The sequence below is a fragment of the Adiantum capillus-veneris genome, chromosome 20 (genome assembly GCF_014529385.1).
Source record: "Adiantum capillus-veneris isolate H3 chromosome 20, ASM1452938v2, whole genome shotgun sequence".
Classification (NCBI taxonomy): Eukaryota; Viridiplantae; Streptophyta; class Polypodiopsida; order Polypodiales; family Pteridaceae; genus Adiantum; species Adiantum capillus-veneris.
The window spans coordinates 57,960,272-57,985,295 of NC_140950.1; the positions used below are offsets into that span (position 1 = coordinate 57,960,272).

General features: G+C 45.1%; 1 protein-coding gene across 1 annotated transcript in view; it reads left to right on the forward strand.

Moving 5' to 3' along the window:
- Positions 1 to 1,533: 1,533 nt before the first annotated feature.
- Positions 1,534 to 25,024, forward strand: part of LOC147432569 (acyl carrier protein 1, mitochondrial-like) — a 31,797-nt gene continuing 8,306 nt past the window's right edge. The window contains exon 1 of the mRNA XM_086492449.1: positions 1,534 to 1,784. Within this exon, the coding sequence (XP_086348575.1) occupies positions 1,626 to 1,784 (159 nt within the window). The 5' untranslated portion in view covers positions 1,534 to 1,625. The remainder of the gene's footprint in view (positions 1,785 to 25,024) is intronic.

Genomic DNA, 25,024 nt, shown 5'->3' on the forward strand with positions numbered 1-25,024 from the left:
GTGTAGAGAGCTAGTGGGGAATGAGGGTAGGGAAGAAGAAGAAGAAACATTTCATAGGAAAAGGAATTAGTTCCTCACTTATCATCACTCTTCTTGCTAGCATACATAATAACATAGTAATGAAGATGGAGAAGATGGAAAGCTTAAGTATTGAAGCATGGCTCTTGGTTGGATTTGTATTCCATAGCCAAGAGTGTTGGTGTAGGCTCTCAACTTCTCTACCAGCTTGGAGAAGGAGATGGAGCTCTTGCCCTTTGCACTTCACACCATGGGAGTGTGTGTGTGTGTGTGTGGGAGAGTATACCCCTCAAGCATGCCCCCTACTCACTTTGGTTGACCCCCTCTTCTAGCACAAGCTTGAAGCTCATTGGACCTTTGCAAGCCTGGCCAATCATATGCAAGATGCATATCGAGCAAGCATGCTAGCCATGGGACAAGTGTCCCCCTTTCCCCTTTGAGAGAGAGAGGACTTGATAAATGCAAAAAAAATTAATTAAATCTACTTAATTATCATTGAACCCCTTGGGAGGCCAACCAATAGGCTTTGGACACTCATTGAGGGTAACCTAGCTAGGGGCTTGACATGTGTCCTACTTGCCTCTTGAGCAAGGGGTGCCCTTTGGGAGAGAGAGTGGTCAAGCAACCACCCCCCCTACTTGCATGGCTTGCCGCCTCCTTGTAGGGATATGCATTGACTTTTGTGACACCTCAAGCCCCTCAACCTTGGGCACAATTCTCACCACAAGCTCGGCCCTTAAGCCGTTTCTCCAGCTTCCACAATGGAGCGCATACCACACCTAATGGTCTCTCTCTCTCTCTCTCTCTCTCTCTCTCTCTCTCTCTCTCTCTCTCTCTTTGTGCGTTGAGTTCACAACCCAAATTAAGGCACTGGATGGAGGAGGAACTGCCATGTGGCTGGGGGAGAGGCCGGAAACCCTTCCCCTATTATATATAGATAGAAGATAGATAAACACCCTCTTACGAAATGTTCCAATTTTATTTTTTCAAACCATACCCAATCAACCCTAAGGGGTACTTGTATTAGACCATACTCGATAAATATCATACCATGAGAGCTAGTTAGGTGCATAAAATATATACTCACAATGATTTTTTATTTCACATTGATATATTTGTGGGTAAAACAAAGGATTCCTCCAGCGTTTAACGGAATACAAAGTCCATCGGCAATATTAAACGTAAAACCTACTCAAAAAGAAAAAAAAAACTAAAAAGTTTCAAACCTTTGATAGCAACCAAAGTTTATTTACCTACATGACTATTATTGAAAATAGTTAGAAGGACTCTTATATAAAAAATCATGCGTTGTGTGACATCATGGTGCAAGGGTCATGCGTCGCTGGGGAGCTAGATTGAGAGGCATATATGTGGCATTAGGAGCTCATGCATACAGGAGTTCACATGAGGTTTTCATGACGACAATGGTCATCCAATCTCGATGCCCACTTAATTGGGACCATTGATGCCATCTCATGGTGGAGGGCTGTTAGTGCCCTATAAGGGGACTGGACTTGAAAGGCAGCCTTAGAAGTTCAGACATCTCTGATTACTCTCGAAGGTCTTAGAAATCAGTAGTAGAGGAGAGGGAGGGGTCAATTTCCAAAATGCAGAGCTTGCGGGCGAACTTTCTTCGTCAAATGCGTGTTCCTGTGAAAGGTGCGTCGTGGCGCTTCTCCTCGGCGGCCCCTCACCCCGATATGGAGGAAGTTACTGATCGCGTTCTCAGCGTCGTGAAAAGCTTCCCTAAGGCTGATCCCTCCAAGGTTTGTGTGCTCTCACATTGTGGGGAGAGAGAGAGAGAGAGAGAGAGAGAGAGAGAGAGAGAGAGAGAGAGAGAGATATGGATGTTATTTTGTTGGCTATTGTACCACATTTCTGTTTCTCAAAGACCTTAAGTGTGATCAGTGTGGGATGTACATTTTGCTAGACACGTTGTTATGATTATGAAATCTTGGTAAGGATTAAGAAAATTTAGTTTAATAAAACCTTACTTTCCTAGAAGAGAATGGTATTGTATTGTTGGAAAGCAACAAAATCTTCCAAACAATCCCTTGCCCTGACACAAAATCCAACATGGTTTCAATGGTTGTCAATTTAGCTCAAGCTACAATTCAGTTGCTTGAAATTTACTTGTCACGTGGATAAGTTTTTAAGAAAGGGTTTGATCCAACGCAATTCTTTCTTGTTTTGGTTCTTAGTACTGCTTATGTTGAAGAAAGATGAATTTTAGAGAAGGTGTATCAGCTGCAGGGCTTTTAATAAGACTACCATCATGAGTAGGTTTCCAATACCCAGGCTCGATGATATTCTTTATGGATTACAGGGCTCTACTTGTTTTAGTAGAATCGTCCTAAAAGTGACTATCAACAAGTTGGGATCGCTCCTAGAGAAGTGGTTTCTGTGGCAAGCATTTCAGGATACCCCTCTCTGCTAGAAGTTGCACTCTGAAGAAGATGTGAGAAACCATATCAAAATTTTTCTTGGAAGCTTGCCAAGTTCTTGGAATATCCGGCTGGTAGCTATAGACTTCCACCACTGCATGGCACTGCATCTGAGAAAAATAGCAACTCGAAACAAACCTTGGATCCTTTTCTTGCAAGTGATCTTTATGGCTTATGCCTTGTAAGACAGAGCGATAAAGATGGGAGCGCACCCAATGCTCGATGAAGTAAGGGTGAGGGTGACTAACAGGTTCGGGGTGAGTGCATGAAGATTCGTCAAATAAAATTCCTGTAGCCTTTGGAAGCGCCGGTTTGCTCTGTCTCCTCTTTTGTAGGACGGGTGTGCTTTCAGAAAAGTACACGCCTGATGCTCTGATACCACTGTCATGAGATGGGCACCACGTGCCAATAGAAAAGAACAGACTGAACAGACTTTTAGCACTTCAATAACAACTGAACTGAGAGAGAGAGAGAGAGAGAGAGAGAGAGAGAGAGAGAGAGAGAGAGAGAGAGAGAGAGAGAGAGGACACGCGACACGGAGTGGCAGAATTCCACTCCAGAGAGTACTGGCCCCAAACCTTGGCGCCCCTTTCGGTATTTCTTTTTATTACTTGAACTTAGTACAATGCCGATACTCGCGCTCTGCACCTTCTCACCGAAGCGTGTAGAGACAGAGCCCTCTGCACATATTTTAAGGCCCTTGGCCTTGAAAAGCAGTCACATGAAAAGTATTCAAACTCAACAGCAGTTGGTCCAAAAGCTGTCAACACAAAAGCAGGAAAATCAGTACAGCCTTGCCAGGTCAGCAGCTAGCGTAAAACGCGAAACATCCGTACAATCTGCCATGTGAGTAGCCAGCATAAAGTCCGGGAATCCATACAATCTACACGTCAGCAAGCCATCACAAAATGCTGAATTCCGTACAGGATGCCACGTCATTAGCTTCTACGCTTTTTTTGTATGTGGACTGCTTTACTTTAGGCTCCATCGGACAGGAACCTTAAGTTGGTTGGATCTTCTTCTGTTGCTTCTCTTAGGGTTTAGGCCCCTCGGTTGGGATCTACAAGTTGGCTCCGTTCTGAAGTGGCTTGACACGTTAGCAATTTGTGACAGCCGCGACTAGTATTTGGCAAACCAACGATAAAATCCATAGAAATACTCTGTCCCTTGGCATCAGGGATTTCCAATGGATGTAGCAGGCCAGCTTTCCTAAGGCGTTGTGCCTTATTGATCTGACACTGAGTGCATCTCTTCACATAGCTCTCTATGTAAGAGCGCATCCTTAGCCAATAGAAATATCGTTTGACCAATTCTAAAGTTCTTTGGATGCCTGGGTGCCTAGCGCTAGGAACATCGTGGCATTTGAACGAAATCCTTTGTCGAACTTCATCGATCTCCGGCATGCATGCCTTTCCATTAGTGAACAATAGTCCACCTCTAATTTAATATTGTCATTGTAACTTGTCTCGTCTCTCCAATACGACTCACTTGGGTCTCCGGACCACCCAAGCCTGTACACGAGTCATGCCCCGCTTCGACCTCGCTCAATATCTTATCAAAATAGCTATTGGAACGACATAGCCCTCGGAGAGAGAGAAATCCGTTGAGATTTGAGCCATAGACAAGGCATTTGCAGATTTGAGCCATTAGCATTTTCAGATTTCAGCCCGTCTCGTCGTCGTCCTCATCGTCGGCAAGTCCAAGCATTGTAGAGATTTGTGCAATCAATAGTAGACAACTCTCGCCATAGAGAGTGGGGCCTTCGGAGGAGGGTTTGACAACATTCTGGTGTCGTATTCTTCTCTCTCTATCTCTCAGTCTCAGCACCTTCATTCACAGTGTTTACTCACTTTGTTTATAATCACTTGCACTCTCTCATTAAAGGAACGGAAGGCTCTCCCTTCCGTAAGTAAAAAGGAACCTTGAGCACAGTTTGGAGCACTCATCTTGAGCAAAGTTCAACATTCACTTCCGCTGCACCTTACATCAGTCATAGCCTAGCTTAGGAGTGAGCCTGACACTTTGTGAGCCTCTAGTAGGAGGTTCCATGTCTAGGCCGGCCACAATTGCATTACCCTCTCTTGCACAATACAGTCATTTCAGTAGCTTCTAGAGCATAGAACCCTTTTTGCCAAAGTACACATTTTTCACTTATTATTAATAATTGACTTTTGTTGGAAAAGTAGGTAGGGCAAATTGCTAAGAAACTATAAAAGAAACCCATTGGGCACTCAGTAGAGGTAGAGGAGGCAGCAAAAGGTGGTGCACCAAGTGTTGCATCCGCAGTATCCCAACAGCACTAGCGTTTTTGGGGCAGATTTCAGCCATCAGCGTTTTTGCAACAATACCATCCCTTTAGCCTTGTCGCATCCCCGATTCCATTCCCGGTAGCAAATCCTCGCCGGAAAGCCATCCATCGCGACAGATTTCAGTTTTCAGCCTTAGCTTTTTCGAGCCTTGACGCCGTCGTCGTCGACACCATCGTCGTCGTCGACATGACAGAGTACTGCATTTTCAGCCCTTACATCAATGCTAGTTCTCAGCCTTACAAATCAGCCAGCATTTTAGTTTTGAGCCCTTAGAACAACAATCGTCGTCGGCGGCGGCACAGTAGCCAATCGCAACATATTCCCAACGATCTCAGTTTTCAGCCTAGCGTTTTGCATTCTCAGCCCTTCCTCATCGTCGTCGCCGACATCGTCATTGTCATCGCAATCCCGGACTTGATGACGACACCATTGTCGTCCTCGTCGCAGTCACCATCGTCTCGACATAGACCCCAACAGTACCCGTCGTCGACTTCATCGTCTTGTCGATATAGACCAACAGTACCCGTCGTCGACTTCAGTGTCTTCGACATAGACCAGCAATATCTGTCGTGGACTTCATCGTTTTCGACATAGACCAGCAGCACCCGTCGTCAACATCATTGTCTTCGACATAGACCAGCAGTACCTGTCGTCAACATCATCGTCTTCGACATAGGCCATCAACACCTCGTCGTCGACATCATCGTCATCGACATAGAACATCAGTACCTCAGTACCCCTTCAGTATCTCAGCATCAGTACCTAGCATCAGTAGCATCAATACCCATTAGCATCAGCATCTTAGCATTTAGCATCATTGTATGAGCATTGTGCAAGAACAAAGAAAGTACTTGCTCTGGCAACAGAGCAAGGGGGCCCTTGGGGGTTGGGACCCGACATCCCTGTGTCGTCTCTTTTCTCTCTCGTCTCTTTCTTTCTTTCAGTTTGATTTAGTTCTTTCAAGTGAAGTAAAGTGTCCCTTGTGTTTTTGTGCGGAGTACTAGATCCGAGCAAAATCCTTATTCTCTTCCGCTGCACCTGAGAGTTGGTTTCTTTCCCTTAATTTTTGTTTAATTTTTGGGACCTCTTTTTGAAGTTACAAATGGCCGGACATTGTATGGCCAGTGTGAAATGATCGACGGACGAGAGTTTTACCCGTAGTAGTCAAGAGCAGGTCGCCACGAGATGGTCGGACCGATCGACACTAAATCCGAGCAGTAAAAGGGTGGCTAGGCTTAAGTTCAAAGTCATTTAGGCTCCACGCAACACTTATAAGTTGGTGGGTACTAGGAAATTATCATAGGGAGCAACTTCCCACTCCTTTCAGGTTCTTCTACGAGGTATTCTGGCATCAAAAAATCAGATGATCAACTTCTAAATCTGGCCAAAAAGTTGTCAAAAAGTAAAAAAAAAAGTAAACTTGATTATAAATTGAAAAATGAGCATAACTTGATCAAAACAAGTCCAAACTTGACCAAACTTCACCCGTGCATCTAGGACAACTACAAACACTAGGTCATGTGGTTACATGTCTGATTTGGCTCTGAGGTACATGCCACATGGATCGCGATCCATGTTGGAACACATCTAGAAATTTTGATGACACCATCTGATTAAGCATGTTAAACCAAAAGGAGTAAACTGGACACATAGCCTGAGGGGAGCAACCTACAGGCCACACACACACTCCAGAAGCCTCATCCAAGAGGGGGCGCCCAAAACTGAGAGAGGAGGCTGAATTTTGTATAAGTGACTACAATGTATGTGTGAGTAGTGGGTGCAGGTGATAACAGCTTTAATATAAAGCTTGCCTTCTCCCTTGTCTCATGTAGCGCGATGATTTGCTCTCGCGCATCTCTCTCTCCCTTTTGCACATACGGTAACGCCCCTCTAGTCAGGCTTCTCAAACGACCAATACAGTTTTGGGAGTTTTATGCGCGTTTGCCAAGGCAACAACCTTTTGTACAAGAACTGGATTAGCTAATTGCTAATCCCCCACAGCTACGCACAGTTCCATCACAAAAACGGAGAGTTTTCTTTCATCCAATTCAAAAAGAGAGGAACTGTCCCATTGCGTGCGGGAGTATCTGAGACGCGTAGACGTGTTTCCTACGCTCGAAACGATCCAAAACAGAAAATTACAGCCTGCTATGTTTTCCTATAGGTTTAGGGTTTCACACCTAAACTGCAAGAGATCTTCAGGGGAGCCACGGGAAGGCCTTCGGATTACAGCACAGGGAATTACAACATGCTGACAAAACAGGGAATTATAGCATGCTGAAGCCTGAAATTGACCTGCAACTCGCCGAAAAGGATGCCAGTGTAATCATGCAAGGCACGTATACTAGTGGCTCACATGGTTGAAAGTGTCATTGAAGCCAAGGGCTTATCATTCCATTTTTCGATATGTAGACATAGTAGTACGATGGATGTACAACACTCATCATTGTATACGCTTCCGCTATCACACTAGCTACTCTGTCAAGGACGAGGTAAGTAATTGACATCTTAAAACAATTTTTATTATGTATATTCACAGGCAAAGTTCCATACTAAGTCATTCTGGTACAATCATGACCACAATTATGGTATCTCTCTCTACAAGAGCGTTGTACAAGGAGAATAAAACACATTAAAGTAAGGGGTTTTCCTCAACCTAGCATTCTCTCTCTCTCTTTCCAAATTCTCTGCGGGAAAGGTGAACCTAGGCATGATTTTATTAGAATCTTTCTATGTCAATACGGTAACAGGAAGGGCTAAGAGCCATCTATTGCTACCTACTTTGGAATGGCTAAGAGCCATCTGTTTGTAATTTGTTAGAGATCGAAAAATTCTATTTCGTTGAGTACCCATCGATTCTAATGGATAGAGTCTTGCCATTAGCAATTATTGGGGCATTATTTTAGCGCTACACACTTTAAATGTGAGTCAAGTTGAGTTTTTGAACGTCTTAAACTCGTAAGGGCTTATCTCTACCAAGGTGTATAGATGAAGCCAAAGTTTCAGACAACACGGCTGTTCACAAACACCCAAGATTATGGATTTTTGGGTCTGGCAAAGATCTAGTTGTGACTACGATTCTAACTTCAGTGGATCTCCTATTTTATATATAGCACTAAGAGTGTCTTGTCTTCAGAATAAGCTGGCCTTTTCTTTTGAGGACAATTGTAAGCAATGTGGCCAGGCTGCTCACAGATAAAGCATTTGTTCTCTGACCTCATGACCTTCTTTTGCTCTTCCGACTTGCGAGGAAAACGTCTTTTTCATCTCTTTGAAGTTTGCTGGTCCCTTTTCTGATTCAGCTGTAGCTTTGCCTTTCCCTGCGTTGGCTGGCTACTGAGTCCCTTTAGGAACCTCATTGGGAACGTACTTCTTCACTGAATTTTTCTTAGCTGATCCTTCCTTGACGCCAATATTAAATTCACAATCTTCTCCCTTAAGCAAACCATTGCCAGTGTTTGCTACCTCGATGAGCTGCGTCAAAGTAGTGACTTTGGTCTTCGTGCAGTACTTTCTCAATCCTTTGGGTAGGCCACAACAATATTTTTCAATTTGTTTTGTCAATGGCACAAACCTATAGGAAGTTACTAGAAGTAGAGCTTTCCAAAACTTCCGATTGTAGTCATCCAGATTCTTGCAAGTAGCAGCATTAAGCTGGTGCCATTCTGTCATGACATTTGCTTCAAAGTCATCAGATAACCATGTTGCTGCAAAAATCTGCTTGAAGTAGATCCATGTGGACGGAGCTTGCCCTTGAAGCAATAAAGTTGTTCACCATTGTCCCGCATTCCCTGTCAAAAAAGTGGCTGCCTTGCGGACCTTTGAAGCCTCTGTAAAGTTTCTCCCTGCATAGGCCTTGTCAAACTGCTGGAGGAATGAGAGAGCCTTCTTCCTGTCATCAAACCCTTTAAAGGTCGTGAATGTGACACCTTTGCCACCTTCTTTGTACGGAGTTGGCCTCTCCAGCGGCGTTAAGTTGTCATATGGAAGTGACTGAAACATGGGAACACTGTCAGGGTTCATCTGTGTTCCTTGACCGCTATTAAGTTGACCTGGAAATGCCATATTTGGCTGTTGATTTAATATTCCAGCCATACCAAAATTTGCCTGTGGCATCCCAAATTGGCCCTGAGTGCTTTGAAACCCTGGTAGCATGCCCGTGACACCATACATGGGGTTAGGCATCATTGTTTGAGCACCCCCGAACACTGTTCTTGGCGTGTAAAACTGATTTCCAGGTGCATGACCAGCCATGCTTTGGAATACCGAGCCATGCTCTGGAATACCGATCCACCTCCTGTCACAAAGTGACAACGTGGCGGACAGCAGAAACCCTAATTTTCAAAAATCGCGGAGGCTAAGAAAATAAAATAATTTTTTTTTCTTTTAATGATGAGCGACGCGAATCTTGCTTTTTCTCTACGCAATGAGAAAGAGAGAGAGAATGCTTTTGCTTTCAAGTTTTGACTCTCTCAGAGAGAGAGAGAGAGAGAGCAGTTGCTTTTGATTTGAAGCTTTTGGGGCTCTGCTTTTGGGCATCCCTTGTAACCTTTAAATTAGTGGTGAGGGCCTCACTTCTCAGAGCATCTGGACGCAGAGTCTAAGAGTGAATCCCGACCCACTCTCTTGTACTTTGAATTGATTAATACAAAAAGAAATACCGAAAGGGGCGCCAGTCTTTGGGGCCAATATCTCTAGGCACAGAACTCCGCCGGGCCAGTGCAAATCTGTTGTGATTTGTGAATTGTTTTGAAGTGGTTATTTGGTGCTGTCGCGATTGATTCTTGACTTGGAGTATCCAAGTCTGTTACAGTGGTATCAGAGCACGGCCGATTTCTCTTCTACGAGAAATCCGATCCCCAATTTTTTTCCGCGGCACCTATGGCTTCACGCAAGGATCAGTCGACTCCCTCTGCATCTGGAGATGCGGGTTGGGATCACAACGAAGATTCAGATAGAGAGTATGGCCCGCCTCGGCCTACTCAGGCGGAGCAAAGAGAGATGAAGCATCGTCAATTGATCGGCGATGCAACAAAGATGATGCTCAGTTTTGCGAAGGATCCGAAATTGGCAAAATATATGAGCGAGACTTCTTTTCAGGAAGTGCATGTACAGTGGCAGAAAACCACTTCACCACCCCCGAAATCTGCTTTCAAGAAACCTTCTGATCCCAAACAATATTGAGAGAAGGAACTAGAAGAGGTGGTTGATGCACGGATTGCTTAGCTTTTTGACGCACAGAAGAAAGCCAAAAAGCACGGCAAAAAGCAGAAGAAAAGCACTGACTTTCCAGGTTATTTGGGTCGTCAGTCGACTTTTGACAAGGCAAAGAAGCAGAAGAAGCGTGTTCGATTTGAAGGAGTACCCAATTCTTCTTCTTCTTCTTCTTCTTCTTCTGACAGTTCTTCTAGCTCCTCGGATTCGAGCGAAGAAGACAGAAAAGGTAACGCTTCGGAAAGGGCAAGAGAAAGGCAAAGAAGGCTAAATCTCGCCTAGAGACTGACAGTTCTACCGAGGACTCATCTACAGACAACTCAGATTCCGATGACGGAAACTTTTATGCGAACAAGAAGAATTTTTACAAAGCCAACCAGTATGACTTTCTCGAAGATAAAAGCAAGAAAGTCCGAGAGTTTAAGGAAGGTGGCCACTCGATCAAGTTTGATACTTTCTCAAGATACTCAGATGCTTCGAAGGCTTTGTCTTTTATACAGCAGTTTGACATCGCTTTCGCGGGAGGACACTATTCAGAGCACTCCAAGATTCGGAGAGCTACCTCTTACTTTAAGGGGAATGCTCGTACTTGGTGGTCCACTCTTCTTTTAAACAAGACTGGGCCAGTTAAATGGCTGAAATTTAAGAAGCTTTTTCTTGGTTGACGCAAGAATATGAACGAGATGTACGAGCTGCTTGGAACCATCTTCGGATGACCAAGAAAGATACAATCAATGCTTATTGTGAAAGATTTTGGAGCTCTTTTCTACCCGCCTCTTCATTCAAGAAGATCTCGTTTAGAGAAGAGATTGAGCGGTTTACCTTGGGTCTACCTACAGAGATCCGAGATCACTGCTTGGAACAGAAGTCAGCTTCTATTCAGGAGTTGATGAGTCATGTGAAGCGGGGCTTTGCCATTCACTCTGGCAGTCTGACCTACCCCATAGATGAGGCCATGACACAACGAGCCGAACAGACTTTTGGGAATGAAAGTAGAAAGAAAAAGAGCAACCCAGAGAAAAAGGATGCACGACCCAAGCTTACTCCTGAGGAGAGAGCTCGCTTCATTAGAGAGGGGAAGTGCTTTGGATGCAGGGAACATGGACATATCTCTGCGAAGTGCCCTAATAAGGCACAGAAAGAACAGAATGATAAGAACGACGACAGGCCTGAGAGTTCGAGAGCAGCTGAGGAACGTGGCAAAAAAGGCTGATAGAAAAGCAGAACTGGTACCACATGGCGTGGGACTTGCACCGAATCAAATGAATGAAAGTACAAACTTTGCCGCTTTTTGGGGCAAAGTGAAGGATCGGGAAGCTCTTTTGAAGGAGCCAAGGCCAACTTCTTTTCGCTTGGAATTGGCGGTTCGATTTGGAATTACGCCTGACAGACTGACGCCATAGGCGGAGGTAGTTTGACTGTCACCCGGATGGGATGTTGCCATTACACCGAGCATTGGCAAACTTCGTTTGCAATGACAGGGGTGTTCAGGGCACGCGAGTGACGTTCTACTCGGAATCCCTTGGTACCACCAGAACTACGTCGTGGTTGACTATCGGGCCGAGAAAGCGACTTTGATAAATGAAGGGCTTAGAGATTGTACTTGATGAACTTCAGTGTCTTACTCATTCTTTTGGGAGAGAACTGAACGATGGATAAAGGTTGAATATGTTTTGACCTGATCAAAAGAACGCCAGGATTTTTCTCCACACTCATGCCGATTGCTTTTCAGAGGGCATGAAGATCAGACCATTGATCTGATACCTGGAAGCACGCCACCGAATCGGCCACCTTATCGTGTGAGCCGACTATAGAATGAAAAGATTATGAACCCAGTGAAAGACCTATTGGAAAAGGGTCTTGTCCAGCCTAGTACTTCACCGTATTGCTCTCCAGTGTTGTTGGTTTTGAAGAAAGACAGATCTTGGAGAATGTGCATCGATTATAGCGCTCTCAATGAAATCACTATCAAGAACAGATTTCCGATTCCTAGGCTCGATGATATACTCGACAGGTTACGGGGATCCTCGTGCTTTAGCAGGATTGACTTGAAGAGTGGATATCATCAGATCAGGATAGCGCCAGGAGATGTCTACAAGACAGCTTTTTGGACGACTTTTGGGTTATTTGAGTTTTTGGTGATGCCTTTTGGCTTAACCAATGCTCCTGCGACATTTAACCGGATGATGGACAGGATTTTTCGAGAGTACAGGCTATTTGTTGGCACTTTCTTTGACGACATCATTGTTTTCTCCAAGAATGAGGTAGAACACAGAGATCATCTGCTTCAAGTCTTTCAAGCATTACGAGATCACACGTTAGTGATTAATGCAAAGAAAAGTGAATTTTTCCTACCGAGATACACATTTTGTGACACATTGTGTCAGCAGCAGGAGTGCAAATGGACCCGGCCAAGATAGAGACTATCCGTGATTGGCTCGATTGTCCATGAAGTTAGAAGCTTCTTGGGACCGTGTTCGTACTGCAGGCGGTTCATACGAAAGTTTGCAGAGGTTGCTTCCCCTTTGCATATCTTGACATAGAAAGGAGTACCTTTCTCGTGGGGATCCACAGAGGTGACTGCCTTTCAGACCTTGAAAGAGAAATTGACTACAGGACCTGTTTTGACTTTGCCGGACTTGCAGAAGTCATTTGAAGTATATTGTGATGCTTGTGGTCGTAGTCTGGGTGCGGTCTTGATGCAAGAAGGCCATGTCATTGCTTACGAGAGCCGATTATTCTCTAGGCCGGAGATGACATCACAGATATATGAGAAAGAGCTTTTGGCAGTGATCCATGCTCTTACTCAGTGGCGGCACTACCTACTCGGAGCGGATTTTACTGTCTTTACAGACCATCAGAGTTTGCGCTACTTCTTGTCACAGAAGCAGCTTTCGGAAAAGCAGATGCGGTGGGCGAACATCTTGTCACAGTTTCACTTCTAGATTGTCCATGAGTAGGGACATAAGAATGTGGTGGCAGATGCTTTGTCTCGGAAGCCGTTGGATCTGGCTATTTCCGCGATACATCATAGGAGCTTCGAGGATATGGTCGATCAGTATGCCACAGATACAGATTTTGTAGATATTTTCACACGGATACGGGATGGGGAGACAGTAGCTGGATACTCCCTTCGGGAAGGCTACTTGATGAAAAAGACTATGTTGTGCGTTACACAACCGTTGAGGGAAAAGGTTATGAGTGAATGCCATTGTCCACCTTTTACGAGTCACCGCGGCATTGCTATCACCATGAAGGGGGTAGAGAGATACTTTTTTTTGGCCGAGACTCAAAAAGGATGTGGAAGAGTTTGTGCGCAATTGCTTAGTATGCCAGAAGGTCAATTTTGACAGGCATAAGGCATAGGGATTGTTAAAGCCTTTACCCATACCCACCCACCCCTGGAAAAGTATTGAAATGGATTTCATTTTTGATCTCCCGAGAACACAGAATGATCACGATGATTTTCCGATTACATGGCACGTTTGAGACGATTGTCTCCAACAGAGACCCCAGATTTATGAGTTTATTTTGGAAGGCAATTTGGGAGAACATTGGCACACAGTTGCAGTTCTCGTCATCGTTCCACTTGCAGACTGACGGGCAATTTGAGATTGCCAATTCAGTGATTTTAGATTTATTGAAGTCTTGTATCTCAGATCAGAAGACTCAATGGGAAAAGAACTTACAATAACATGATACACTCTTCGACGGGGAAGTTGCCATGTGAGATTGTTGAAAGTGCTGCGAAGGTTCCATCCTTCCTGAGCACGAAAGATTAGATATTTGAAGCGGATGAATATTCGCAAGATTTGGATACGGCTTTTGCCAAGGTTCGCGAGACTTTGTAGGAGTCTCAAGAACGACAGAAAAAGGCAGCGGATTGCCATCGTCGCGACTTGAAATTGAAGGAGGATGATTGGGTGCTCTTACGTTTTGAGAAGGCAGGCCTACGAAAGAAAAAGGGAAAGGAGAGACTTTTTCCAAAGCTTAGTATGCGATACTACGGACCTTTCCAGATCACTGACAAGATAAATGATGTCTCCTTCCGATTGAAACTGCCAAATACTTGGAGGATTCACAATGCATTGCATGTGAGTCTCTTGAAACCTGTTAAGGGTGATGTGCCTGATGATGGGGAGCCTGATGGGCAACTCGCAGTGGAAGAAAACGAGGAGACCCTTGTTCTTGAACAGATTTTGGCACATAAGGATACGAAGAAAGGTAAAGTCCGAAGGCGGTTCTTGGTTAAGTTCAAGAACTTTCCTGCATTTGATGCGAAGTGGATGGAGGAGGAGGACCTTGCAGATACTCCTCGGATTGTGAAACTTTACCTCGATGTTTTGGTTTAGCATAGTCTACTCCAAACGGAACCCAGAATTCAGCTTGGCGAGAGATCTGGTGCAGTGGGATGCACAAGAGGGGAGTCACTCCGCTCCCTTGTCAACAGATGCCTCGATTTTGATACTAAAGTCACTGATGTCTCTTTGAGCTTCAGGGATACTGATAGCTGACAGTATTCTGCTGGATGACTTTATGAAATGGAATTCGTGATAATGATACTGATTTGTTCTTGACTTCTTTTGAGTGCTGGAATTGATAGCCCAAATGACTGCAGTATTTTGGTCTGATTGATCTCGAATAGACATGGTTGCAATAGGGGTTAGTCAATTGGACATCGATGAGGTCCCGATTGGACCTAGATGTGATTGCTAGCTACATTGCCGATAAATTAGGGTCTAAGATCCGAATGAATGTTGAATGTCATGTGATGTCCTGTGATGTTTGGTGATGTCCTGTGATGTCGTGTGATGTGACTGTCGATTTTGTACATGTGCTAGATGTGTGTTCCTAGTACGTAGGTACTAACAGTCAGTGTTTGCTAAGATGGTTTATGGCTTTTGTCGGTTTTGCAGGTGTAATCGCGGTCGACTACAATGCTTTCAAGAGGGGGGTATGTCACAAAGTGATGACGTGGCGGACTACAGGAACCCTAATTTCTGCCAGAAACCCTAATTTTTGGAAATCGCGGAGGCTAATTTTTTTTTTCTTTTAATGACGAGCGACGCGAATCTTGCTTTTTCTCTACGCAATGAGAAAGAGAGAGAATGCTTTTGCTTTCAAGTTTTGACTCTCTCAGAGAGAGAGAGAGAGAGCAGTTGCTTTTGATTTGAAGCTTTTGGGGCTTTGCTTTTGGGCATCCCTTGTAACCTTTAAATTAGTGGTGAGGGCCTCACTTCTCAGAGCATCTGGAGGCAGAGTCTGAGAGTGAATCCCGACCACTCTCTTGTACTTTGAATTGATTAATACAAAAAGAAATACCGAAAGGGCGCCAGTCTTTGGGGCCAATATCTCTAGCCACGGAACTCCACTAGGCCAGTTCAAATCTATTGTGATTTGTGAATTGTTTTGAAGTGGTTATTTGGTGCTGTTGCGATTGATTCTTGACTTGGAGTGTCCAAGTCTGTTACACCTCCAAAATAGCCAGGGTGTACTGAAGGTGGTGGGAAGACTTGTTGCATAGCCTGTAGGTTGCTTCCCTGCCCATTAGAACCAGCTATAGGCTGCTGAAAGGTGGCTGGCTGAACTGGTACAGCTTGAAAGACTCGCATTTCAGCCACCTGTTCTTGCACCTTAGGCACAGGTTGTGGAGACTGCATGTTCTTTGTCAAGTGTACAGGTGTTTCCATTGACTCTGCAGTATGAATCACCTGTGCTTGAGCCTTAACAGGCTTTTGAATATGATCCAGTAACCCAACTTGCTGAGACCGAAGAGGAGTTTGCAGAAAGGCTAAAAACCTCGGGTTCTGCATTACTTGTGTGAACATAGCCACAACAGTAGCCAACTGGGTCCTGAATATATCGTCATCCGTCTGTGGTGGTCTTGAAGACTCACCCACTTCGTGTGTCTGTTGACCCTGTGAGGCGGAAACTTCTTCAGTCACATCATGTGGTCTGTCAGCCATAATTGCAATTCCCTGTGTCTGGTCTATGATCCCCTGTGTCTTCAAACCCAAACTGACCAATGCTCACTGCTATGGAAAAAAGTGATTTAATCCCGGCGATGGAACCATGAAACCGGCCTGTTTAATCCAAATAGGGCGGTAGACCTTAGACTTAAACCTTATTTGCTTTCACCCATTTAATTTGTCGCCCACTTTACCTTTGTCGCCCACTTTACCTGTACTTTCAAGACATAACAAAGGGGAAAGGGATACAGACTGCTAGACTGCACCTGCATGAGAAGACCGACACCAGATTGGCCCCTAAATAGGCGCCCCTTTCGGTATTTCTTTATTCTTTAAAAGAGGGAATAAAAGCTGTGGTTCCCTACAAGCTGCCCCGCACAATCTTGGCTGAATTTCAACTGTTCTGGCCCGATTTCTGCAGCATAACTGTATTAGGACCCTTCACAGTCAGTATTCCCACGCATTAGATGACTTTCCCGACGCATATGGACACTTTACAAAACCTGGCGAGAATCTGCAGCACGCTGAATTCTCTGTTTTCAGCCCGGGAAATGCGCCAGATCAACTGTATAGCGGTCCCCTCGCTTCCCTGAACCTCCTGGGGTATTAGGGTCCGTTTAGGGCCAAAACCCTAAACCTGCAAAAATACACAGCGGGCTGTAATTCACTGTTTCGGGCTCCGTTTTGCGTGCCGGTCGCATCAGTAGCAAGCCCTCGAGCTCCCGCACTTGTAGGGCTACTTGCCCTTTGAATCGGACGAGATTTCTAACGTGAAACCTCTCCGAATTCACCTGTACCTGTGGGGGATTAGCCGCTAGCTAATCCAGTACCTGTGCAAGAGGCTCTCGCCTCGGCAATCGCGCATGAACCCACATAATTGTACATTGGTCAAATGAAAAGCCCATTAGTGGGGCATAACATACTGCCATAGGGGAGAGAGAGAGCAGTGCGTAGCGTGCAGGGCATCACTCCTGGCACCGCACTGTACATAAGAGGGAAAGGAAGCACTCCATAGCTCTCAACCTGTGACAAAACTGCAAATGAGCCCTCTCTTATTCAAATTCAGCGCCACTTCTTCCTGCATGAGGAAAGTGCACAGAAATGTGCCACTTGGCATATTTACAGGCTATTTCCCGTTTCGGGGTTGGCGGCTAAAAATCTCCCGACCGGTTGCCGAGTTGACTTCACGGCAGAGTAATAAAATGTTCCCCTTGTCATTCCGGAGGTAATGACGCGAACACATTTTCAGGTCCCAAAATAGCAGTTCCCTAAATTTTAGGAGATATTGCCATTGTAGCTTTCTAGGTCATCCGACCCTCTTTGTACACTGCAGCCACACCAAGAACTGAAATGTAGCCTCTGTAGCAAAGGATTCCACTTTGGCTAGTCAATGACCCCACTTTGGCTAACCATAGTCCTAGTCCAACCTTAGTGCTCTCTTGCCGTCAGGCCTCGACTCCCTCTGAACAGTTCCACACTAGCTATGCAATGCAGGGCAGTTAGATTTCCCGAGGGGTGTTTCTAAAAAGTGAAAGTAAATAAATAATAAGAAAGAAATCAACAAAAAGGATAGATAGTAGTCACACGTTGGTGACAGATACCAATATTAGGTGCAGCGGAATGAATGTTTGTGCTTTGCTCAAGATGAGTGCTCCGAACTGTGCTCAAGGTTCCTTTTAGTTCTTATCGAAGGGAGAGCCTTCCGTTCTTAATGGAAGTGCTATGATCACAAACAAAGTGAATGGACACTGTGCGTGCAAGTGTATGAGACTGAGAGATAGAGAGAGAAGAGAGATACGACACCAGAGACGTTGTAAAACCCTCCTCCGAAGGCTCTACTCTCGTCGACGAGAGTGGTCTACTTATGATTGCACAAAGTGGTACAATGCAGATGCAATGGGTTGATGCCACTTGGGACTATGACGGTGATGACGACGACGACTTTAGGGCTGAAATCTGTGGTCTTCTATCTGTTGAATTTCGGGGCTGTTTCGGTGGCTGAAAATGACTGTTTTGGCTGCGTTTTCAAGGCTGAAAATGGCTACCTTCTGCAATGCTTCTAGGGCTGAATCTGTTGTTGTGGGGGATGTTGAAAACGCTGCTGCATCTACGGCAATAAAAAACGCTGGTAGGTTTGCTAGCGTTAGTGAAAACGCTGCCCTGTCTGGGTACTGCTGCTGGCAATCATGGCTGAAAACGCCAGGCGATGGTGGAGTTGCTGAAGGTGTGCAAAAATGCCAGGGTTGATGGGAAACCCAAAGCGCTAGGGCTAGGTATTTGCTGATGATGCGGGGAACTGCTAGGAATAGAAAACGCTAGGGTGCTTGAGGGTGTGGCGAGGATGGGGGAATCAAAAACGCCAAGAGTTCCTGCTGAGAAGGTGCTTGTTGAGCATGTGCTCCTGCTGCCTCTTCTGCCAGAAAGTGCTAACTTGGGTTTGCTTATATATTAACTTAGCAAAATTGCCCTACCTACTTTTGTTGGAAAGTCACTTAAAAATAATAAGTGAAAAATACCAAAAATAGGGAAAATAGGCTAAATGCATTGGAAAATTCCCCTGACTGAATCTGATGGATTCTGAAGGGAATATTGATGATCATGCTGTGTGCAACCAGAGGTTATGCATCTACACTAAGTGACTGGGCATGCACGGTCTACGAATAGACTCACAAAAGTGCCAGATCACTTCTAATCTAGACTTGAGTGGACTGATTGAACCTTGATCATGGTGTAGCTTGTCCATGGACACATAGGGTTGGATGTGTCACGTGACATCAACAGGATGATGGACATGATTTTCCATTTGTGGGCACGTTTTTCTACGATATCATCGTATTCTCCAAGAATGAAGCAAAGCATCGACACTACCTGTTTACAGGTTTTCCAGGCATTGAGGCAACATTGTTCGTTGGTGAATGGGAAGAAGAATGAGTTTCTTTTACTAGAGATCCACTTTTTGGGACACATCATCTCTGCGGAGGGTATCAAAATGGATCCGGCCAAGGTTCAAACTCTCCGAGATTAGTGAGATTTAAAGAATGTTTATGAGGTTCGAAGCTTTTTGGGTTTATGCTCTTACTATCAGCGGTTCATTCAAAAGTTTGTGTGGAGATTGCTTCTCACGTGCATGCTTTGACATAGAAAGGGGTTCCTTCCACATGGGGACCATCTGAGATTGCAGCCTTCAAGACTCTCATGGAGAAGTTGACGACTAGCCAGTGTTGGTTTTGCAAGACTTGCAAATGCCATCTGAGGTATACTGTGATGCTTGTGGCCACAAGTTTGGGAGCGGTCTAGATGCAGGAAGGCCATTTTGTAGCCTATGAGAGCCGAATGTTTTCTAGACCAGAACGGGTTGCACAAATTTATGAGGAGTTGTTGGTGGTTATCCATGCTCTTACTCAGTGGTGACACTTTCTACTTGGAGCCGATTTTACTGTGTTCCTGATCATCAGAGAATAGGCTATTTCTTGTCCAAGAAACAACTTTCGGACAAGTAGATGCAATGGGCAAACTTTTTGTCACAATTTCACTTTTAGATTGTGCATGTTTAGGGAGGACAGAAGAATGTGGTAGCGGAGGCACTGTCTCGTAAGCCTTTGGTTTTGGCTATTTCGGTGGTTCATCACCACAACTTCGAGGATATGGTAGATCAGTACGCCATAGATCCAGATTTTGCCGACATCTTTGACGGATTGCAGAGTGGGGAAGTGGTTACGGGCTATTGACTCAAGGAAGGTTATTTGATGTGGAAAAACTTGTTGTGTGTTACACGAGCGCTAAGAAACAAGGTTTTGACAGAGTTCCACTGTCCACCTTTTTCTGGTCACCGCTGCATAGACACGACCTTGAAAGGTGAGGAACGGTCAAAAAGGATGTGGATGAGTTTGTTTGTAGTTGTTTGATATGCCAAAAGGTCAAGTTCGACAGGCATAAGGCTCTAGGTCTTTTGCAACCTTTACCTATATCTAGCTGACCTTGGGAAAGTATAGCATTGGATTTTATTTTTGATCTTCTCAAGACTCAGAGTGGGCACGATGGCATCTGGACAGTCATCGACAGATTTAGCCTGAGGCTCAATATATTCCGGTCAAGAAGATGGTTAAGCCAAATCATTTGGCTAAATTGTTTGTCGTACAGATATTTCGACTACATGGCATGCCTCAGTCTATAGTTTCAGATAGAGATCCCCGTTTTACTAGTTTGTTTTGGAGGGAAATCTGGGAGAATGTTGGTACTCAGTTACAATTCTTGTCCTCTTTCCACTTGCAAACATATGGGTAGTCGGAGAGTGCGAATTCTAGGGTTTTGGACTTGTTGAAGTCTTGGGGGGGGGGGGGGGGGTATGCGAGAAATAGTGATGACGTGGCCCTAATAAAGTGAACCGGACTTCAAGGTGGGACCAAAATGAAGCCGAACTCAACACTGACAGAAAGATGACGCAGTTTCTATTTTTGTAAAACGCGCCGCGATTTGCAGATGGCCACACGGCAGCTTTTGCGAGTAGTTGTGTGACCTTTTGGAGGCCATGTTTTTAGCATCTTGGTGCTTTGGGGGGGGGGACCTGTGTAGGGCCCCTCTGTAACCTTTAGAAGTGATGCTTTGGGGGTTGCTCTAGCAGATCAGCTTGGAAGCCAATTGTAGAGCACACCTCTCGGTAGCTGTACTTTGTGATCATCAATCAAGAAAGAAGGGGCGCTAAGCTTTGGGGCCAATGCATGTGGAAGCACAACTCCGTCGCTTCATTTCTCTCTCTCTCTCTCTCTCTCTCTCTTTTGTTCAGTTTGTTGCAGTTTCTGTTCGTGTGTGCTATTGATTTCTTGCTTGGGTGTTCAAGCCTGTTACACCCACTCTCAATATAATTATGAGGACTCATCATCTTGCCATATTCCAAAATTATCTCAACATTAGTCTTTTCTTTCTTTCCCTTCCATGCTTCTGTACTCTTAAAGCTAGTCGCCTTTTCCTTATCTTTGGCAGGGCACTCGCTGATTTGTGTCCCACTTCTCCTTGAACAAGACATTGTCTCATACAGAAGGCCTTCAACATCCAAGGGCTGACGGTGCACGCTCAGGCCGGATATCCTCTTCTTAATGGGAAGTTGACTCGTGGAACAAAAAAGACCAACAACAATGAACCCAAGGGATTGAAACAAGACAAGAAGAAGAAGCTGTTCTAGACCCAGAAGTTTGGACATGGATGTAGGAGTGCTGAGCAAAGGATGGAATGGTTTAAGCATGGCAATTGTTTTATTTGTGAGGGAGAATGCAACAGTATTTCTCCTTAAGTTACACGATCTTTTATATCAATAAGACTAGCAATGTGAAGTGCTATGGTGGATAGACAAACGAAACATTCATCATGAGGGAACATGCTAAAACTTCAATTCATCAAGAAATGAGTGACGTTGTAGCCTTTCATATAGACTCTAGATAGAGGTATCTAAAGAAAATATAGAATCCTTTGGAGGACATCACGGGTGCTGTATCATGATTTACATAGGGAAACTGTTTTGTTTGTGAGTATGCCTATGTTTTGTTTCTTGGTTTTTCTAAGTGCTTGCTGTGTTTTCTTTGGTTTGTGTGTGTGCGTGCACGCGGAAGGCCATGTTGTTATTGGTATTGGTGGAACAAAAAACAGCCTTGGACGCTGATGTTTGCTTTATTTTCATGTGGTCATTGGAAAATTTGAAGCTTTTGGTCATTGGGAGCCTTCATACTGGGATGTGGTCTTTGGAAAATTTGAAGCTACAATTCCGGGCTGCCCCCTTGCTTCCATTCTTGCAGCTGATTGGAAACAAGTCACTAAGCATTTGTCGTGGCATGGTCGGGATGGCGCGAGTTGCAATTTGCTCAAACTCGAGAGTTAGTCTAGTTTTTTATCAGACCCTTGTCCAGGTTCTCTCAGACATTTTCTCTCCCAGAAAGGCATTGATGCAATATCAGATGTTGTCGACGCTAATGGACATGTACTTTCAATTTCGGCAGGTTGCTCTTAATTTTGGTCTTGGAATGCATTACAGACTTTCATGGCAGGTCATCATGGATATTGTTCATTATAGATCTCCCATTTCGTCGCTTGTTGCTGAGGATTGACTTTGTGATTGGCATTATGCTGGTTCCTGGATCCTCTCTTTATGTGCAAAAAAAGTATATTGCCATTTGCAGTCGTCTTCTTGGCTAGCGGAACATTTTAGTATGGTATGGAATATGAATAAAGGCACTACATCTGGCGCAAAAAGTCTTGAAAATGTGGCATGCTAAACTTCCCTTGAAAGAGCGATTGTTTATGTGGAGATGCATCATTGGGGTTCTCCCAACTAGCAAATCTCTTCGGTCCAAAGGAATCGCTTCCTTACGATGTGTTCGTTGTGGTGCCGGCACCGAGACTATTCCACATTCATTGTGGTATTGTCCTCATACGCATTGGTTTGTGGATTGCATCTCTACATGCCTTCGCACTCGTTTCCCTGGGATACCTTTTAGTCGATAGTTTTGGCTTTTTGAAGTGCTTCCACGGCTGGTGTCACCAATGTGTGACTACTATCTATCCTTTTTGTTGATTTCTTTCTTATTATCTATTTACTTTCACTTTTTGGAAACACCCCTCCGGAAATCTAACTGCCCTGCATTGCATAGCTAGTGTGGAACTGTTCAGAGGGAGTCCAGGCCTGAGGGCAAGAGAGCACTAAGGTTGGACAAGGACTATGGTTAGCCAAGTGGGGTCATTGACTAGCCAAAGTGGAATCCTTTGCTACAGAGACTACATTTCAGTTCTGGATGTGGCCGCAGTGTACAAAGAGGGTCGGATGACCTAGAAAGATACAATGGCAGCATCTCCTAAAATTTAGGGAACTGCTATTTTGGGACTTGAAAATGTGTTGGCGTCATTACCTCCGGAATGACAAGGGGAACATTTTCTTACTTTGCCGTGAAGTCAACTAGGCAACCGGTTGGGATATTTTTAGACGGCAACCCCGAAACGGGAAAATGCTTATAAATGTGCCAAGTGGCACCTTCTGGTGCACTTGCCTCATGCAACAAGAAGTGGCGCTGAATTTAGGAAGGGGAGAGCCTCATTTTCAGTTTTTTGTCACAGGTTAAGAGCTATGGAGTGCTTGCTTTCCCTCTTATGCACAGTGCGGTGCCAGGAGTGATGCCCTGCACGCTACGCACTGCCCTCTCTCTCCCCTTTGGGAGTATGTTATGCCCCTCTAGTGGGCTCTTCATTTGACCAATGTACAGTTGTGTGGGTTCATGCGCGATTGCCGAGGCAAGAGCCTCTTGTACAGGTACTGGATTAGCTAGCGGCTAATCCCCCCCCCCCCCCCCCCCCCCCCCCCCCCCCCAGGTACAGGTGAATTCGGAGAGGTTTCACGTTAGAAATCTCGTCCGATTCAAAGGGCAAGTAGCCCTACAGGTGCGGGAGCTCGAGGACTTGCTACGGATGCGACCGGCACGCGAAACGGAGCCCGAAACAGTGAATTACAGCCTGCTGTGTATTTTTGCAGGTTTAGGGTTTTGGCCCTAAACGGACCCTAATACCCCCAGGAGGTTCGGGGACGCAAGGGGACCGTTGTACAGGTGATCTGGCGCATTTTCAGGGCTGAAAACAGAGAATTCAGCGTGCTGCAGATTCTCGCCAGGTTTTGCAAAGTGCCCGTATGCGTCGGGAAAGTCAGTCGATGTGTGGGAATACTAACTGTGAAGGGTCCTAGTACAGTTATGCTGCCGAAATCAGGCCGGAACAGTTGAAATTCAGCCAAATTTGTGCGGGGCAGCTTGTAGGGATCCACAGCATTTATTCCCTCTTTTAAAGAATAAAGAAATACCGAAAGGGGCGCCTAAGTTAGGGGCCAATCTGGTGTCGGTCTTCTCATACAGGTGCATTCTAGCATCTGTATCCCATTCCCCTCTCTTGTGTCACTATAGCGTAGGTATAATAGACGACTAATAATGGGTGAAAGCTAAATCAAGGTTTGCAGTAAAGTCTACCGCCCTTTTTGGATTGAACAGGCCGGTTCCATGGTTCCATCGACGGGATTAAATCACTTTTTCCCATAGAAGTGAGCCTTGATCAGTTTTGGGCTTGAAGACACAGGGGATCATAGACCAGACACAGGGAATTGCAATTATGGCTGACAGACCAGATGATGTGACTGAAGAGGTTTCCTCTTCACAGGGTCAACAGACACATGAAGTGGGTGAGTCCTCAAGACCACCACAGACAGATGACGATATATTCAGGACCCAGTTGGCTACTGCTGTGGCTATGTTCACACAAGTAATGCAGAATCCGAGGTTTTTAGCCTTTCTACAACCTCCTGTTCCGTCTCAGCAAGTTGGGTCACTGGATCATATTCAAAAGCCTGTTAAGGCTCGAGCACAAGTGATTCATACCGCACAGTGAATGGAAACACGTGTACACTTGACGGAGAACATGCAGTCTCCACAACCTATGCCTAAGGTGCAAGAACAGGTGGCTGAGATGCCAGTCTTTCAAGCTGTACCAGTTCAGCCCGCCACCTTTCAGCAGCCTATAGCTGGTTCTAATGGGCAGGGAAGCAACCTACAGGCTATGCAACAGGTCTTCCCACCACCTTCAGTACACCCTGGCTATTTTGGAGGTGGATCGGTATTCCAGAGCATGGCTGGTCATGCACCTGGAAATCAGTTTTACACGCCAGGAACAGTGTTCGGGGGTGCTCAAACGATGATGCCTAACCCCATGTACAGTGTCATGGGTATGCAACCAGGGTTTCAGAGCACTCAGGGCCAATTCGGGATGCCACAGGCAAATTTTGGTATGGCTGGAATTACAAATCAGCAGCCAAATATGGCGTTTCCAGGTCAAGTTAATAGCGGCCAAGGAACACAGATGAACCCTAATAGTGTTCCCATGTTTCAGTCACTTCCATATGACAATTTAACGCCGCTGGAGAGGCCAACTCCGTACAAAGAAGGTGGCAAAGGTGTGTCATTCATGACCTTTACAGGGTTTGATGACAGGAAGAAGGCTCTCTCATTCCTCCAGCAGTTTGACAAGGCCTATGTAGGGGGAAACTTTACAG